Source organism: Anolis sagrei, chromosome 4, assembly GCF_037176765.1.
Source record: "Anolis sagrei isolate rAnoSag1 chromosome 4, rAnoSag1.mat, whole genome shotgun sequence".
Taxonomy (NCBI): Eukaryota; Metazoa; Chordata; class Lepidosauria; order Squamata; family Dactyloidae; genus Anolis; species Anolis sagrei.
Window position 1 is genome coordinate 228,955,901 of NC_090024.1, and position 17,949 is coordinate 228,973,849.

The 17,949-nt window shown below is 43.8% G+C and overlaps 1 protein-coding gene across 1 annotated transcript; it reads left to right on the forward strand.

Annotated features, from left to right (window-relative positions):
* The first annotated feature begins 1,031 nt into the window (after positions 1-1,031).
* LOC132773092 (cathepsin Z-like) lies at positions 1,032-12,195 on the forward strand. The gene is made up of 6 exons (XM_060772033.2): positions 1,032-1,575; positions 3,793-3,956; positions 5,255-5,434; positions 7,510-7,660; positions 10,016-10,178; positions 11,517-12,195. The coding sequence occupies exons 1-6, from the start codon at positions 1,460-1,462 to the stop codon at positions 11,673-11,675; spliced, it is 933 nt and encodes a 310-aa protein (XP_060628016.2). The 5' UTR covers positions 1,032-1,459; the 3' UTR covers positions 11,676-12,195.
* The last annotated feature ends 5,754 nt before the right edge of the window (positions 12,196-17,949 follow it).

A 17,949-nucleotide genomic window follows, 5' to 3' on the forward strand; every position in this document is an offset into this window, starting at 1 on the left:
GGCAGCGAGTTTCAGAGCTGAGGGGCCACCACAGAAAAGGCCCTCTCCCTCAGGAGAGGGAAGTCATGCTACCCATGCTCCATTTTGCCTTGATTAGGCTACATCTGGAATACTGTGTCCAATTCTGAGCACCACAATTGAAGAGAGATATTGACAAGCTGGATTGTGTCCAGAGGAGGGCGACTCAAATGATCAAGGGTCTGGAAAACAAACCCTATGAGGAGTGGCTTAAAGAGCTGGGCATGTTTAGCTGAAGAAGAGAAGGCTAAGAGGAGACATGATAGCCATGCATAATTATGTGAGAGAAAGTCACAGGGAGGAGGGAGCAAGCGTGTTTTCTGCTGCCTTGGAAACTAGGATGCGGAACAATGGCTTCAAACTACAAGAGAGGAGATTCCATCTGAACATGAGGAAGAACTTCCTAACTGTGAGAGCCATTCAGCAGTGGAACTCTCTGCTTTGGAGTGTGATGGAGGCTCCTTCTTTGGAAGCTTTTAAACAGAGGCTGGATGGCCATCTGTCGGGGGTGCTTTGCATGCAATTTTCCTGCTTCTTGGCAGAATGGGGTTGGACTGGATGGCCCATGAGGTCTCTTCCAACTCTATGAGTCTAGGTTGTTGTAGGTTTTTTCGGGCTATATGGCCATGTTCTAGAGGCATTCTCTCCTGACGTTTTGACTCTATCTATGGTAGTGAGGATGCTTGCCATAGATGCAGGCGAAACGTCATATAGCCCGAAAAAACCTACAACAACCCAGTGATTCCGGCCATGAAAGCCATTCTATCTGGTATTTCTTTTTTGCTTCCAATATCCTGCGTACCTAAGTCAAATATGTAACCAAGATATCATCATTTAGATCTAATGGTAGGTCCTTATGCCTTTTCTAATGGAACCGTTTATAAAATCCAAAAAAATGATATTTTTTCCCTAATATTTATACTTACCGAATTAACTAACCTGAGCATCCTTGGGTACCTCCTAAACTAGTTCAAAATCAAGGAGGAGGGCCAGAGAGAAGTCTTCCGCTTGTTGTCTCCTCCCTTTTCCCTCCAGCCAGGCACAATCTACACCAGGCATGGGCCAGCTTGGGCCCTCCCTCCAGGTGTGTTGGACTTCAACTCCCACAACTCCTAAGAGCCGAGATGTGAGTGAACACCTGGAGGGAGGGCCCAAGTTTGCCCATGCCTGTTCTCTACGCTGTCGCCTTCTCCTCTGCGTCCCTCTCAGGCCAAAGGGAGGGCGGTGGCTGCCAGCCTTGGGCGCCTGACCCATCCTCCTCTTCCTCCTCCTCCTCCTCCTCCTTCGCCCGACTTCTCCTTCCCAGGCTGCGGACGTGCCAAGAGAGCCTCTGGCCCCGCAAGACTCAGCCGACGCAGCCCTGGCTCCTCTCGACACCCGACCTGCCGCCACCGCCCTGCGAGGAAGAAGAGGAAGAGGAGGAGGAGGAAGGAGAGGGACCATGCCCGCGCCCATCCTCTTCCTCCTCTTGCCGCTTCTCCTCGGCACTGCCGGCCACTCCTGGGAAGAAGGGCGAAGCTGCCACCAGCCCAAGCCGGGGAAGACCCCGGGGCTCAGGTGAGGCATCCCTTCCGCCTTCCCTACCTCCTCCTCCCTCCCTTCCATCTAGCCCAGGCATGGACAAACTTCGGCCTTCCCTCCAGGTGTTTTGGACTCCAACTCCCACAATTCCTAACAGCCGGTAGGCTGTTAGGAATTGTGAGAGCTGGAGTCCAAAACACCTGGAGGGAAGGCCGAAGTTTGCCCATGCCTGATCTAGCCTCATCCCTTCCACCTTCCTCCCTTCTCTCCTCATCCCTTCCACCTTCCTGCTGTGGCTTAGACCAGGGCTTTGGAATGCTGTGCTAGAATGAGAATAAATCTCAGAAGCTCTTTAGGAATGAGAATGCTCAGAAGTTCTTTTGGACCAACAATCTCCAGCCTGGCCCAGGTGTTTAGACCAGTGGTTCCCAATCTTTTTTTTGACCAGGAGCCACTTTGACCAGGGACTACTTTGACCAGGGACCGCTTTGACCAGGGACCGCTTTGACCAGGGACCGCTTTGACCAGGGACCGCTTTGACCAGAGACCGCTTTGACCAGGGACCGCTTTGACCAGGCACCACTTTGACCAGGGACCACTTTGACCAGGCACCACTTGACCTGGGACCACTTTGACCAGGCACCACTTTGACCAGGCACCACTTTCACCTGGGACCACTTTGACGGAGAACCACTTTGACTAGGGATCACTTTGACCAGTCACCACTTGACCAGGGACCACTTTGACCAGGGACCACTCTGACCAGGGACCACTTTGACCAGGGACCATTTTGACCAGGGACCATTTTGACCAGGGACCATTTTGACCAGGGACACTTGAACGGGAACCACATTGACCACGGATCACTTTGTCCAGGAAACACTTTGACCAGAAAACACTTTGACCACGGACCCCTTTGTCCAGGCACCACTTTGACTGGGAACCACTTTGATCAGGAACCACTGTGATCAGTGACCTGCTTGACCAGTGACCAGTTTGACCTGCAACCACGTCTCTGTATACGGCTGCGTGTCATCGAAAATGGCGAACCTATGCATTTGCAAATGGCGAACCTATGCTTGAAATGCATAGGTTCCCCATCATGGACAATAGACCCCTTTTGATGCAGCCCAAAATCCCATTGGCCTTTTAGCTGCTGCATCACACTCTTGGCTCATGTTCAACTTGATGTCTACAAAGACTCCAAGATCTTTCTTGGACTGTTGTTGAGCCAGGCATCACTCATCCTGTATCTTTGCATTTCATTTTTTCCTGCCTAAGTGAAGTATCTTACAATTGTTCTTGCTGAAATTCATCCAACAGATAGGAAGGCAGTCTAAAGGGTCAAAACTTCTGCACAGCAAATCATTGGCTGCCCTCTCCCCTTGTTGGAAGAAGTTTATAATTCCCACTGCCTTAAAAAAAAGCTCAGAGCATTCTTGGGGATCCATATCACCTGGCATATTTTTTTTTAAATTATTGCCATCTGGCAAACAGTACAAAGTGACAAAGACAAGGGCAAACAGACTGAAGGATAGCTTTCATCCTAGCGCTGTGGCTATGGTAAACTCTGGTTTTGCACTGAGGTGGCATTGGGGGCTGTGCGGTGGTGTGTGTGTGGAGGGGTTGGTGTGTTGTTTTGTCTTGTGTGTGAGGGAAGGTGTGTAATTTCATTGTGCAATAACAGAATGGCAAATAAAGCTATTAAATTCTATATCAAGGCAGATTATCCAGAACATCTGTTGAACTGGGTTATCTGAGTCCACACTGCCATATAATACAATTCAATGTGGATTTTACACAGCTGTGTCCACACTGCCTATGTTTCCTTAACGTAAGATACTCAGTAGAGTTTCCTCCACAGTAAACGTACAGTCTTCGCTGTTCTCAAATAGTGCCAAATCAAAATTTCAATTTCTGAGACACCCTTCAAGGCACAGAGTAATGGACCACTTATCTGGAAAACCAGGTGCCTATTCGGAGACAGTCAAGTGGGTCTTGAAGGCAACACCATCATCCTATTGAGGCCCTTGAGAAATAGGATACAAAGGCACAAAAGTGTGTAACTCACTTCCAAAGCAAGTATGCCAGCATGGATATTTGGAAGGAAGTTCACTTCAAGGAAAAGTCTTGTGACTGCCAACCAAGCAAAGAAACGGAGGTCAGGAGAGGATGACTTTGTTCCTCATTCCAGAGGATGGGGGAAAAAAGTGTTAACTTGCTCTTCCTCTTCTTCCCTACATTTTCAAACAGAACATACCCTCGTCCACATGAATGTTTGAACATCTCAACGCTCCCAAAGAGCTGGGACTGGCGAAATATAGATGGAGTCAACTACGTGAGCTCCACTCGGAACCAGCACATCCCAAAGTATTGCGGCTCTTGCTGGGCTCACGGCAGCACCAGTGCCTTGGCGGGTAAGTGGTTTTCATAGTGGGATTTTGGTTGCTTTCTTGTGCTTTCTTCACATTCCGAACAGTAAGAGTGCTGGATGTGTGGTCAGGTTTTAGTCCCAGGATCCTCTGGAGCATGCGTGGGCAAACTTTGGCCCTCCAGGTGTTTTGGACTCCCAGTTCCCACAATTCCTAATAGTCGATAGGCTGTTAGGAATTATGGGAGTTGGAGTCCAAAACACCTGGAGAGCTGAAGTTTGCCCATGCCTGCTCTGGAGGTTACATAAACTGCCCATAATGCAAACAAACAAACACTGGTACCTATTTACAAAACTAATTGACACTCCAAGAGGCCTCAAGGAGAAGCAAATCATTCTTTCTTATGTATTTGCTTTTATTTACTTTGTTTTTGTCCCAGCTTTCTCCCAATTGAGGGATTCAGAGCAACTAACCATCACATAGAAAACAATGTTAATTAAAAACAATGTGAATACATAAAATGGAAATAGATAACTTGAAAAACAATCAAACAATTTATACTATTAAAACCATTAAACACTGAATAATATTAAAATGTATTCAAACTTTATATCAATTTATAATCCTAATCATACGGCTTTTAAAAACCTCAAAACTCGTCAGTTGTCAGATGGCAAAAGTTTTTACCTTCCACTAAAAGGTGAAGGGGAAAAAAGATGTTCTGGGAGAATCAAGCCTATGGCTACATTTTAGTATATCAGCAGAGATGTTCCATGAGTTCCGCCTGATTTTTGGGATTATGTTTGCCCTTTGGCTCTCTTTATTTGAGGAGAAATGGCTTTGATTAGCTTTGGAAATTAAACTGCCACATTTGCAGCCATTTGAAGTCAGTTTTGGCTTGTTTTCAGACAGAAAAATAACTCCAAAGTCAATGCAATTTTTTTCCGTATGGAAAGGTTTGGTAGCTTTGGGACCCAGAGCTGTACTTTGCCTGTCTTAGATTTAAAGCCAGTTGAAGTATTTTGCAGTGGGAGGCCAAACTCCCACAAACAGCCTTCCCATTTCTTGCAGTAATAATACAGTGCCAACAAATGATACATCAAAAGTTGCCACCCATCAAATGACCTGATACTTGTTCCTTGACTCACAGAGCTGTACTTTTTTAATTCATCTGCTCTCATTGCTTGGATCCTAAGTTTGTTTTCTGTTCACGTTAAAACCCTTATCTTCTTACCCTCCATTACCACCAATTCAAGCTTCTATCTTTCACTTCCCAGTATCTCCCACCATTGCCACACTTATCTGAACTTCAGAATTCTGCAATGGTTGTCTCCTCTCTCCAGATCGCATCAATATCAAGAGGAAAGGTGCCTGGCCCTCGGCTTACCTGTCTGTCCAGCATGTCCTTGACTGTGCCGAGGCAGGGAGCTGCCACGGAGGGGACCACCTGGCTGTCTGGGAGTATGCGCATCACCACGGCATCCCGGACGAGACCTGCAACAATTACCAGGCCAAGGACCAAAGTGAGATTATGGGGAAATCCTGGGGTGCATTCCCTCTCTCCTTTATTTCCTTCCTCTTTCTATTTGTAATTACCCCATCCCACCTGATGGTAGGGCAAGTTATAGTTGTATGTGCTAAGGATGCTTTTTCTCTAGATAGGGTTTTGTCATGCATACAGCATTGGGCATAGGGGCTTCCTTGTGAAGTGCTGAAACCTGTCAGCTGATCAGCTGAACCAGCCACACCAGTTTGGCCATCAACTGGACCAGTTACATCAGTTTAGTTGGCCTTGCCTCCCAAAAGACAAAGTCAGAAAACTACAGAGCCAAGTGTATGCATGACAAGTTTCCGGGCTCAATTCAAGGTGCAGGTTATTACCTATAAAGTCCTATATGCTTCGGGCCCAACCTATATTTGAGACCGCATCTCTTTCTATGAACTGTCACGGGCTCTGGGATCAACAGGGGAAGCCCTTCTCTTGGTCCCATCTCCATCTCAACTGCATTTGGTGGGTACGAAAGAGAAGGTCTTCTCGGTGGTGGTCCCCCAGCTCTGGAATACCCCCCCCCCCAAGAGATTAGATTAGCCCCTACTCTTCAATCCTTTTGTTCCAACCTGAAAACATGGATGTTCAAACAGGCTTTTGACCTTTTGGGCTGAATGGGTTCATATGAAGTTGACACTTAAAATAATAGAATCACAGAATCAAAGAGTTGGAAGGGACCTCATGGGCCATCTAGTCCAACCCCCTGCCAAGAAGCAGGAATATTGCATTCAAATCACCCCTGACAGATGGCCATCCAGCCTCTGTTTAAAAGCTTCCAAAGAAGGAGCCTCCTTCTGAATTGATGGCTGCTAGTTTTATCTACTGTTGTTTTTAAAATTGTATTATTTTGATGTTATGCTATATGTATTGACAGGGGTTGTTGTTATAATTTTATGTGACTTTTTAAATACTTATGTACCATTTTTATTTGTTGTATGTTATATATGCACCCTGGAGTGCCTTTGTAAGCTGCCCTGATGATGGCGGGATATAAATAAAGTTTATTATTATTATTATTATTATTATTATTATTAGTAGGAGTAGGAGTAGGAGTAGGAATAGTAGTATTAAGCGGAAGACACTGTGGTCCCAGAGACAATGCAATCACTACCAAGCATAAACTTTTATAACCACCCAATCTTGCAGAAATTACTTTTATGGGTTATGGTTCCTAGAACCTCTCAACCAGAATGTTTAATATCCTAGAGGATTTTTGGAAATGTAGACCAATGTAGTTTCAGGTTGGAACAGAAGGACTGAAGGGTAGGGGCTAATCTGACACTTACCAAGTATGCTTGGTACTATAGATAGTAAAATGCCCTGGCATTATTTATAGAATATTTTAAGATATCCAGTTTTCGATCTTTTAAGCCCTCTCATAACACTCATAGCACTTGAACTACGTACAACTGGGGGCACATCTACACTATGGAACTAATGTTATTGAATCCTGGGATTTATCCTTCGGTGGTGCATGAGCAGTCTTTGGCAGAAAAGGTTGAAGAGCATATAAAGCTATAACTCTTATGATTCCATAGTATTAAGCCATGGCAGTTAAAGTGGTATCAAATTGCATTAATTCTACCATGTAGAAGTACTCCAAGTACACAGGAAGAAACAGTGTAGACTGCTCAGTTTCTGCAACGAAGATCAAGCTGAGAAGGCCTGTCCTTAAAGTATTGTCGAAGGCTTTCATTGACAGAATCACTGGGTTGTTGTAGGTTTTTTCGGGCTATATGGCCATGGTCAAGAGGCATTCTCTCCTGACGTTTCGCCTGCATCTATGGCAAGCATCCCCAGAGGTAGTGAGGTCCTCACTACAAAACCTACAACAACCCTGTCCTTAAAGTTTTGTGTGTTCTGAGAGGCTGAGAATTTTAACCCCCCAGTTCCTTCTGAACACACAAACACAATATTGCTTGGATATGTCTACTGTGACAGACTAAAAATTAGAAAACAGTGTGTTGGAGAAGTTCATCCTATTGTGTACAGCAATTGGAAAAGAGATTACTTTCTGCATCAATTAAATATTTTTGTTAAATTTTGTAGAGTGCAAGAAATTTAATCAGTGCGGAACATGCATTACTTTTGACAAATGCCACGTGGTGAAGAACTACACCCTTTGGAAAGTGGCAGATTATGGAACGATCAGTGGAAGAGAAAAAATGATGGCAGAAATCTATGCAAATGGCCCAATCAGGTACAGTAATGCAGCCTCAATGGCAGGAAACTGTAGAACAACCACTGGAATCCCATGAACTATCTGCCAGAGTGTCCTGGTACACACTACACAACAAGGCAGGAAACCACAGGAATTCAAGCAGTGGGAGGCTCTAAACAAATAAGCTATGTTGACGTTGTGATTTGTTTAGCAAACCTGTCATGACCTGACACTCTGGATTATTTCTCCCCCAGCAAACCAGAAATGGTGCTGCTGGGAAGACTAGCTTGTTGGAACAAAAACAAAACAGAATACCATCTCCTGCTAGTCATTCTCTATGAATTGTTCAGTGGCACTGGTTTAGAGTATGCTAGCTAATCCACAAATGCTGAAATTCATCAGAATTCCATCTTCTGAGACATTTCTATACACCCAAATTTATATTAAAAGTTAAAAGCCCAGACAGTCCCCAAGTTATGATAACAAGGATTGGCAAGAAAGCTTCAGTGGAGACACCTTTTCCCCATGATAACTCTTCCAGGAATGAATTTCCCTTCCAAGGGGAAGATTTCTCACCCTTAAGTATGAATTGTTTGTAAGTCAGATCTCTGTAACTTGGGGACTGCCTATATTCAGGTGGTTTGAGACCCTGAAATATTCTATTTTATAAAGACTATATTGTTTGGGAATTAGCTCATAAGCTTTGCCAAAGAAAAGAACAAAGAATTTGGAGCCCTCACATCCACCAATTCAGCAAGGTCAAACATTCCTGTACTAGCAGACCAAGAACGTCTGTAGAAAGAAAGTATGCCAAAGCCAGGATTTGGTGCCTCAGTTCTCCTAGAGATTTACTGGGATGGGAAAACTCGTGATTTTTATTTATTTATTTATTTATTATTTTTTATTTATTTTTATTTTTATTTATTTTTTAAATTATTTAAAAAAATTATTTAAATTATTTTTATTTATTTATTTTTATTATTTTTTATTTATTTATTATTTATTTATTAGATGCACTTATTGACCGCCATTCTCAGCCCTTACGGGCGACTCATGGCGGTGTACAGTACACATAAAAAGACAGTTACAGAGGCCAGTATCAACAACATATGACTATACAACAAATACAAACTACATAAAAATCCGCTTCGTCTCTTAGTTGAATCATAGCCAGTCTCATTTTCCTTATACCATTCCAGTTCTCATTACCGTAATGTTGTTGCTTAGCACTTAATTAAATGCCCTCTCGAACAGCCAGGTCTTAAGGCTTTTTCGAAAGGACATGAGGGAGGGCGCCTGTCTGATGTGTGCCGGGAGAGTGTTCCACAGCCGGGGGGCCACCACCGAGAAGGCCCTCTCCCTCGTCCCCGCCAGCCGTGCCTGTGATGCAGGCGGGATATAACTTCTATCTAAGCTGACCCAACAATTCCAACCCCTAGGGCTCCTGTCATTCATTGTGCCCTTTTACCCTCAAGATCCCTCCCTGGATCTAGTACTCAGGCTTCATAATGACCTCTATATTGAATGAGAGACTATGGTGATCTATCGGTTCATTTGGGTTTGTTGTTGTTGTTCATTCGTTCAGTCGTCTCCAACTCTTCGTGACCTCATGGTCCAGCCCACGCCAGAGCTCCCTGTCGGCCGTCACCACCCCCAGCTCCTTCAAGGTCAGTCCAGTCACTTCAAGGATGCCATCCATCCATTTTGCCCTTGGTCGGCCCCTCTTCCTTTTGCCTTCCACTTTCCCCAGCATAATTGTCTTCTCTGGGCTTTGCTGTCTCCTCATGATGTGGCCAAAGTACTTCAACTTTGTCTCTAGTGTCCTTCCCTCCAATGAGCAGTCGGGCTTTATTTCCTGGAGGTTGGACTGGTTGGATCTTCTCGCAGTCCAAGAAGATCCAACCAGTCCATCCTTGCAAACAGCTAATTCTCTCACACCAGAAGCGACTTGCAGTTTCTCAACTTGCTCCTGACACGGGGAAAAAAGCCTTTTGTCCCCCAGGTGTTTGGAGCTAAAACTCCCAGAAACACCAAACAGCTTGACCAGTGGTCAGGAATTCTGGAAACTGAAGTCTAAAACACCCAGACAACCAAAGTTGGGAACCATTGCTCTAAGTTATTACTATTTTCTCCCCAATTGACTGTCTTTCATAGCATTCCAATGGCTGCAATTGGCTCTGAGCAGATTTGTCCAACATAGACTTCACCATTATTGTAAAATCTGTGGGGAAATTGTCAACAAAAGGCTTTTGAAGCTTGAATCCAGTTGGCAACATATACCCTCAATTGTGCCAGTGAACATGCAACTTTAGATATTGCAAGAAGAAGTATCTAGGACAATGTTTTCATTAGCACCCTAAAAGATTTTTGTTGTTGTTCATCATGTTTCAACAGTTGTGGGATTATGGCCACATCAAAGCTGGATGAATACACTGGAGGACTCTACTCAGAATTTAAACTATTGCGCATAATAAACCACATTGTCTCTGTTGCTGGCTGGGGAGTAGAAAATGGAACTGAATACTGGATTGTACGGAACTCTTGGGGAGAGCCCTGGGTAAGAATCCAAATACTTTCTGTAGGTTTGGTTGGATTGGGCAAAATCCTTTGAAGGAGGTCAAGATGGACCTCTTTCAGAGGATATATAATGAAAATGTTGGGGGTGGAGGTGTAGGTGCATTGCATTGGGATGGGGCTTGAATTTCCCAAATAGACCATGGTAGACTTTGGTAGTACAGAACAGTGGTTTGCAGAAGAGTGCGCCTGTATTTTCCTGCACAGATCTCTTTGCAGTAGGCATGGGTAAATGTGGCTCCTCCAGGTGTTTTGGACTTCAACTCCCACAATTCCTAACAGCCGGCAGGCTGTTAGGAATTGTGGGAGTTGAAGTCCAAAACACCTGGAGGGCTCACGTTTGCCCATGCCTGCTTTACAGTGTTACTGAACCAGCTTAGATAATTTGGGACTGGTAGGCCAAATGTACCACCATAAAATCCATGAAATAGGGCTATCAGCTAAGCTCTGGCGGACTACTGACCAGTGTTATGCCTGGAGAGACATCCATGTTGTGCTGCCTTAATCCAAACCACAAATATTATTTGCATTTTCCCTTAGGGCCTTGACTTGTCTGTCAAGAAATATGCAGACATTTTTTAAAATGTTGCCATCATAAGAAACACAAATTTTGGATCAAATTCATTAGTCCTTGTGGTCCTCATGGACAACGAGTTGAACATGCAGCGGCAAAAAAAGCCAATGGGATTTTGGCCTGCATAAATAGGAATATAGTGTCTAGATCCAGGGAAGTCATGCTACTCCTCTGTTCTGCCTTGGTCAGACCACATCTGGCTTACTGTGTTCAATTCTGGACACTACAATTGAAGAGAGATGTTGACGAATTGGAATGTGTCCAGAGGAGCGTGACCAAAATGATCAAGGGTCTGGAGAACAAGCCCTATGAGGAGCAGCTGAAAGAGCTGGGCATGTTTAGCCTTCAGAAGAGAAGGCTGAGAGGATGGCCATGTATAAATATGTGGGGGAAAGTCATAGGGAGGAGGGAGCAAGCTTGTTTTTTTGCTGCTCTGGAGACTAGGACACAGAACAATGGCTTCAAACTATAGGAAAGGAGATTCCACCGGAAATGAGGAAGAACTTCCTGACTGTGAGAGCTGTTCAGCAGTGGAACTCTCTGCCCTGAAGTGTGGTGGAGGCTCCTTCTTTGGAGGCTTTTAAGCAGAGGCTGGATGGCCATGTGTCGGGGGTGCTTTGAATGCAATTTCCCTGCTTCTTGGCGGGGGAGTTGGACTACATGGCCCACAAGGTCTCTTCTAACTCAATGATCCTATGATTCTACGATTCTCATATTTCTCTACTAATACAAATGGATATTTTACAGGGGGAACAAGGCTGGCTTCGGATTGTGACGAGCGCGTACAAAGGAGGAAGAGGAAAAGAATACAACCTGGCCCTGGAAGAGAACTGCGCCTATGGGGACCCCATCCTTCCTGGTGGCCACAACGGCACTTCTACTTTTGAAATGAAAAGCATCTTGTAGCAAGATTTTTTCCCACTTCTTAACAAAGGGGAAGGATAGCGTTTCAGTTGTGCTTCACACATTTTTTTTCTTTAATGATCCAAAGTTTTACATGAGAATCAAAAGGCTTTGCTGTTCTCTGTAAAAGCTGTAGGAAGAGAGGAGAAACTGTGTTACAGGTAGAGAAGGAAGCCACAGCCCTGAGTTCGCAAGACCTAATAGGGAAGATCATGGCAGGGAGCCTTGGAAGCCTCTCATTCACTGTCTGCCAAAGCTGACTTGATGGCAGTCATGGAGTGACATGATATGTCATCTCTGAGATAAACATCCCCAATGAGGGACAGGTATTATTTATACAGGTAAAGGAGACGAGGCTATGAAATGCATGTATATTCTGTTTGGAAAAGTTTGTGTTCAAGATTTGTAACAGAATGGGTTAAAATGACTTTTTTGGTATGCAGTGCATGGATCCAACCCAGCTAAAGATTTGGTGAAATGAAATATGATTCCACAACACCCATAAATAACTTGTTATCCTTTATGGTGTGTTCCTGCCTCAATTTATTTATTTACTGTATTTGTATACCACCTTTTTCAGCCTGTTGGCAACTCAATATCATCATTCCATATTTAACTATTGATTTCTATATTCTGATCAGTTTTTAAGAAGTTTGGAGTATAGTCATACTGATGAAGTGAGTAGATTCAATCTGCTAACTGGAAATGTAACAGAGGAATGAAGGCTAGAAAACCTCTGGGATAAAGGTCATATTTATCCTCACTACCTCTGAGGATGCTTGCCACAGATGCAAGCGAAATGTCAGGAGAGAATGCCTCTAGAACATGGCCATATAGCCCGAAAAAACCTACAACAACCCAAAGGTCATATTCCCCTTCCGAATTTCTTCTGTGAGAAAGGAAAATATGGTGGGAAGAACAGACAGCAGACATCTGTAATCTCCCCTGCCCCCAGCTCTATTTCAGAAATGCCAGAAAGAGAAGCAACCTACATTGCGTGCAAGCTCTCTTATGTGTTTTGCATACACCTTTGGAAGTTCCTCCTGGATTCATCTATCCAACAGAAAAAAGAAGTTTACAGCATGTGAAAGTACTTACGAATACCCCAAGAGATCACAGCAGGAAAAATGTTGCTGTACTCTAAAAAAATTATTATCACACTCGATTGGGGCATTAAATATATATGCAAACCTATATACCAGTGGTTCCCAACCTTTTCTTCATCAGAGACCACTTGACCAGAGACCACTTTCCAACATTAGTACCAAAAGAATTACGAGTCAGTTTTTGGTCAACTTTAGATTCGGTTTAGTTATTTGGGGTTGTGATTCAGAAAATTGCATTGGATAGACCACATCAGCTCTAGTTTCTGATACAGAACATATGCCATTCAGTAATCACCATCTACTCACCCACAGAAAACTATATTTAATCATCTAGAGCTGATGTGGTAATAGTAATCTTTCGTGGGTAGTCAGCCTCTCCCCTCCCAACATCCCCGTTGCCTCAGCACTGTAAGAGGGTTTTGCAATTCTAGTCACTCATTGCCACATTGTTTGAGGCAATAGTATAGTAGTGGTGAGACCATGGATCATATTTTCGTACTGGCAGACCACTGGTGGTCCACAGATCACAGGTTGGGAAGCACTGCTATATACATTTGGAATCTGAATGAAAGGAACACATCCCTCAGGACTATGAGAGGCTGGAGTGAAATGATTCTATCAATAGGAGAAATCCTTCCATCTGTAGCCCCAAGTCTAGAAACAAGGACATTTAAAGAAATTCCTTTATTCAATTTTTAATGAAGAAACATACAGAAGTACAGCATTAATCAATTTAAAAACCCTTGGTTCTAGATAGTGGGGTACCCAAGAATAAAAGACCCGGGATGCAGACAGAGATACTCCACAAAAGAAGCTTTATGGAGAAAATAATTTAAAGGCAAATGACGTATCATTCTTGAGGTGGGGAGGAGTTAGGATCCTGTGTTGGGGTAAATTAGAAAGGAGTAGGAACCATGGTATGACCTTAATTGGCCAGATGAGGTTTGTGGGTGGAAAGGTGGACACTCAAAATAGGAGGATGTTGGTTGGAAAAGTTGCCATGCACAGGGAGCAGAAAACCTAGGAAAACGTCAAGGGACATGATGAAACTTAAGTTCCTTAAAGCAAGTAGAGTGGGATGGGGAAGGGACAGGACTCAAGGGTGGAGGGCATGCCATCCATACAGGTGGTCCCGGGTGTTTTTCACAGATTGGTTTGGAGAAGATTTCTCTGCAGCAGCACAGTGTGGCTATTAGTGTTGATACTGGATTGGTTTACAGACCAACAGTCTAATTCAGTACAAGGCAGCTTCCTCTTGTCAGGAGACAACTTCCAATCAAGAATAAAGAAAAGACAGAAGAGTTTGAAGGTAAGACTACAGAATTATAGAGAGAATCATTGTCAGAAGAGACCGCAAGGTCCATCTAGCCCGATTCCATTTTGCACTCTCGACATGGCAATTCAATTTCTGCAAACATCCAAAGAAGGCAGCATCTAATATTTAGGCAAAATCTCTCTTCCTGAAATTTAAATTCATTGTCCTAGTTACTATAGCAGCTGAGAACAAACTTCAATATGTCAGCCCTTCAATGTTTAAAGCTATCATGTTCCCTTTCTACCTTCTCTTCTTCAGGCCAAACATACCCAACTACTCCTCATCAGACTTGCCTTCCAGGCCTTTCACCATTTTGGTTTTCCTCCTCTGGGCACCTTCCAGCCTGTCAATGTCTTTCCTGAATGGTGTTGATCAGAACTGGACACTGTATTTTAGGTAAAGTCTGACCAATTGTGGCCTTAGAAGAACCTAAAAGAGAAATGTCCAGGTCAAACAAAAGGAGTTGACAAAGATTATCCTTTTCTGAATGACGGCTGTGATCCACTCAAGAAGGAAAATTTTTAACACTGCTTCAGATAGGTACAGAAGAGCTTGTGATAAGTGGCCAGTATCAGTAGCCAAGCGAATAGCCTTGTCACGATTGCATCAAGGCACAGAGGACACATGCCTTCTGTACCTTCAAGAGTCTCTTATCCCAAGTCCAAGAATGCTGTCATGGTCTTGCGTCAATGTCCAAAGAGATTGGGGGTGACTCATCCTGCAAATACATTCTTGCCCTGAATTGTCAGCCCTATGTGGCGAATGTTGTCGACAAGACAGAAATCGTGGGTCAAAGTGATAAAGGGCAAGATGGCAGTCTCTATAAATATTTTTGCTCCAGATTACTGCTGAAATTTGTAAGTTTATTCTCCCCCCCCCCCCCACCCCCCACCGAAAAGGTCAAGACAATTACAACCTGACCTTTGCCAGCTTGGCTTTCTCTGTAATTACAGCGCAGTCACATGAGCAGTTGAGCTGCAAACCAGTATTAAGGGCAGTAAGACATCAACCGCCACTAAGAACTAGCCAGATGAAGGCAACACACCAGTGACACAGCACAGGTCAGGGCCGGATAACATGTGACATCCTGGATGTTGTGGGATTCCAGCTCCCATTATCCCTCAATACTAGCTGTTATGGTTAAGGTTGATGGGAGTTACAATCCTAGCATTGTTCAAAAACCACATGCACACATAGTTTTTTTTATTGAAAGAGTGTGTTTGTCTGTCTGTCTATCTATCTATCTATCTATCTGACAGTGCTGCTCCCCATCTGCTTTCACCATATTCTTTCTCTTCCTTCCTTCCTTCCTTCCTTCCTTCCTTCCTTCCTTCCTTCCTTCCTTCCTTCCTTCTCCCTTCCCTTTTATTTATACCTTTGATCTTACCTTTCCTTTCCCCCTACCACTCCTTTTTCTTTCTTCCCCCTTCCCTCTCTTCCTTTTCCTTTCTTTCTCTTCCTTTCTTTCTGGTCCTTTCCTTTCCTCTTCTCATATCTTTTCCCCTTTCCTTTCTCTTCCTTCCTTCCCTCCTTTTCCTTCTAGATCAATCAATCCATGTAGGAGCCTTTGTCATACAAACCAACCAATAAACGAATCAACAGAAATTGATATTTTGACATTTTATATATATATATATATATAATTTATTTATTTACTTTGCTTATATACCGCTGTATCTAAGCAAAGTAAATAAATAAATAAATAAATAATATATAATATATATATATACATACACACACTATCTTGAATCATAAAATCATCAAGTTCAGGCCTCCTGTCACGAGGAAATACACAATGAAAGCACTCCATCACTTGTTGGCTGAATTGCATCTGTGCAGGTACAGCTGTACCAGGAGCTCCAATTTTGTTTGCTTTGCATTGAATGTTTGTAGTAGTCCTAAGTTTCAGGGACTCTGCAGATAGGTGGCTTCTTTTGGCTGCAATCATAGGGCAGGCCACCTGTCAATTATAGTTAGGTTCCCTGGTCCTGCCCCCTTTTTGGGTTTTTGGAGGGAATAGGAGCCCTTTTGGGTCAGTCCACACAGAGAAGCCTTTCATGCAGGATGTGAAGATCCCTTACCTTGCCAGCCGGGGTGGCAGGGCCTAGGAGAGACAGGCTAGGTAGTTTCAGCTTAGAAGGCCTGGCAGGGAGCGGCAGGAGCCATTTTGGTTTAGGGAAAAGCTCCAGTTCAGAGAGGGGGAGTGGCCTAGGCCTGGGCCAGCCCTGAAACAGCCAGGATTGGTTTGTTAAAGGGGGGCGGAGTTAGCATGTTGGAGGGAAAGTGAGAAGCTTCTTTTAGTCAGTTCAGTTCAGTTCTGGTTGATGTTAGAGTCAGAGTGGGATCAGAGAAGCTTGTAGGAGTTCCTGATTAGAATAGGCAGTTTGCCTGAAGTTTGCACAGCGAAGTAGGCTGTGGCAAACTAGTTACAGCTATTTAAGAAAGAAATAGCTGGGTTTTGTAATAGGAACTGTAACAAAGATAGAACCATTCTCTCATGCAACCGTTACGCTTTTAAGAACAAGAACACTTTAATTGTAACAACCAAGCTTATGAAACTGCATTCCCTTCATTCTGTAACTTTTACTTCAATAAACTTTCCTTGTTATTTTTAAAACTTAAGCCTGAGTCACGTGCCTTTTGTGGATTTAGTTCCTTTCCATTTAATTCAACCTCATCTGTTTTCTTATAAAGAAGCCCTTCTAAAAGACACAGTACTTGGTGTAATAAAAAAGCCTTTTCTTAGTTTAAATAGCTAGAGGGTTCCTGATTCTTTTAGTTTATGCTGGCAGCGAAGGTTTTAATAAAGAGACATCCCCTCAAGTGTTATCTAGGGGCCTAAGTGGTGTGAATTCCTTATTAAAGGAGGGACAGTGGTGGGATTGTTTGACCCCCTGCCCAAATAGCATAAAGGAGTGTATTATACAGGACATAATACGAAGAGCTCCTGTAGAAAGCTTTGTCTTCAATGGCTTGGCCGGGGAGATATACAGCCCACAGCTTGGCTGGGGTTATACAGCCCTACAGTTCCTTTGCTGAAGGACTTCAGTCAGCCATCACAGAAACCTGAATTCCTTTCCCCCTGGAAGTCTACAAACTTTGCTTGGTAAGGGTCACTTGTGGAAGCCGTTGGTACCGGGTGCAGGGGCTCCACGCCAACAGAGGCAAAGACAGACTGCCCAGATTAGAAGTTAAGGATTTCCCCATTAGCTAAAATACAGTTTATTAAGATAGTGCCTGTTCCCTGTGGACAAGATTGAGAGAGAACCAATAGACTGTTAAGAAAGCCTTAAAGTACCTGTTTGTTTTCAATAATAAAGAACTTTGTTGAACCTTTAAGCAATCTAAGGGCTCTGTTTTAAGGAAATCTAAAGGCCTTTAATCTGAGGCAGCCCCGACGTCCTGTTGGGCACACAGATTTATGTCCTGTCTACAGTCTTATACACAGGCCCAACGTGCGACAGCACAGCATCCGATTGTCTATCGTTTCTCACAGCTTCATTCCTTCGATTTGCACAGAACTACCAGCAACCCATCATGTCATATTTCCTACGGTTTTCTGGAGCAGAACTTTGTGAATTAGGGCATTGGACAAATTACAAAGAGCAAATATTATAATTATTATTACACCCCGCAGGTCACCTGTCTAAGTACAAATCAGGGTGAGGAGACATGGGAACCCCAACGGGTTCAACACTTCTAAGGTTCATTTGGCGTTGGTACCAAGGCATATAGTAGAGAGCAGAGTTCTGTCCTAGTCTTCCATTTGAAGACATGCAGTGATTGCAAGTGGGACACATGGGTCTACAGAAGGCATTGGCAAACTTTGGCCCTCCAGGTGTTTTGGACTTCCACT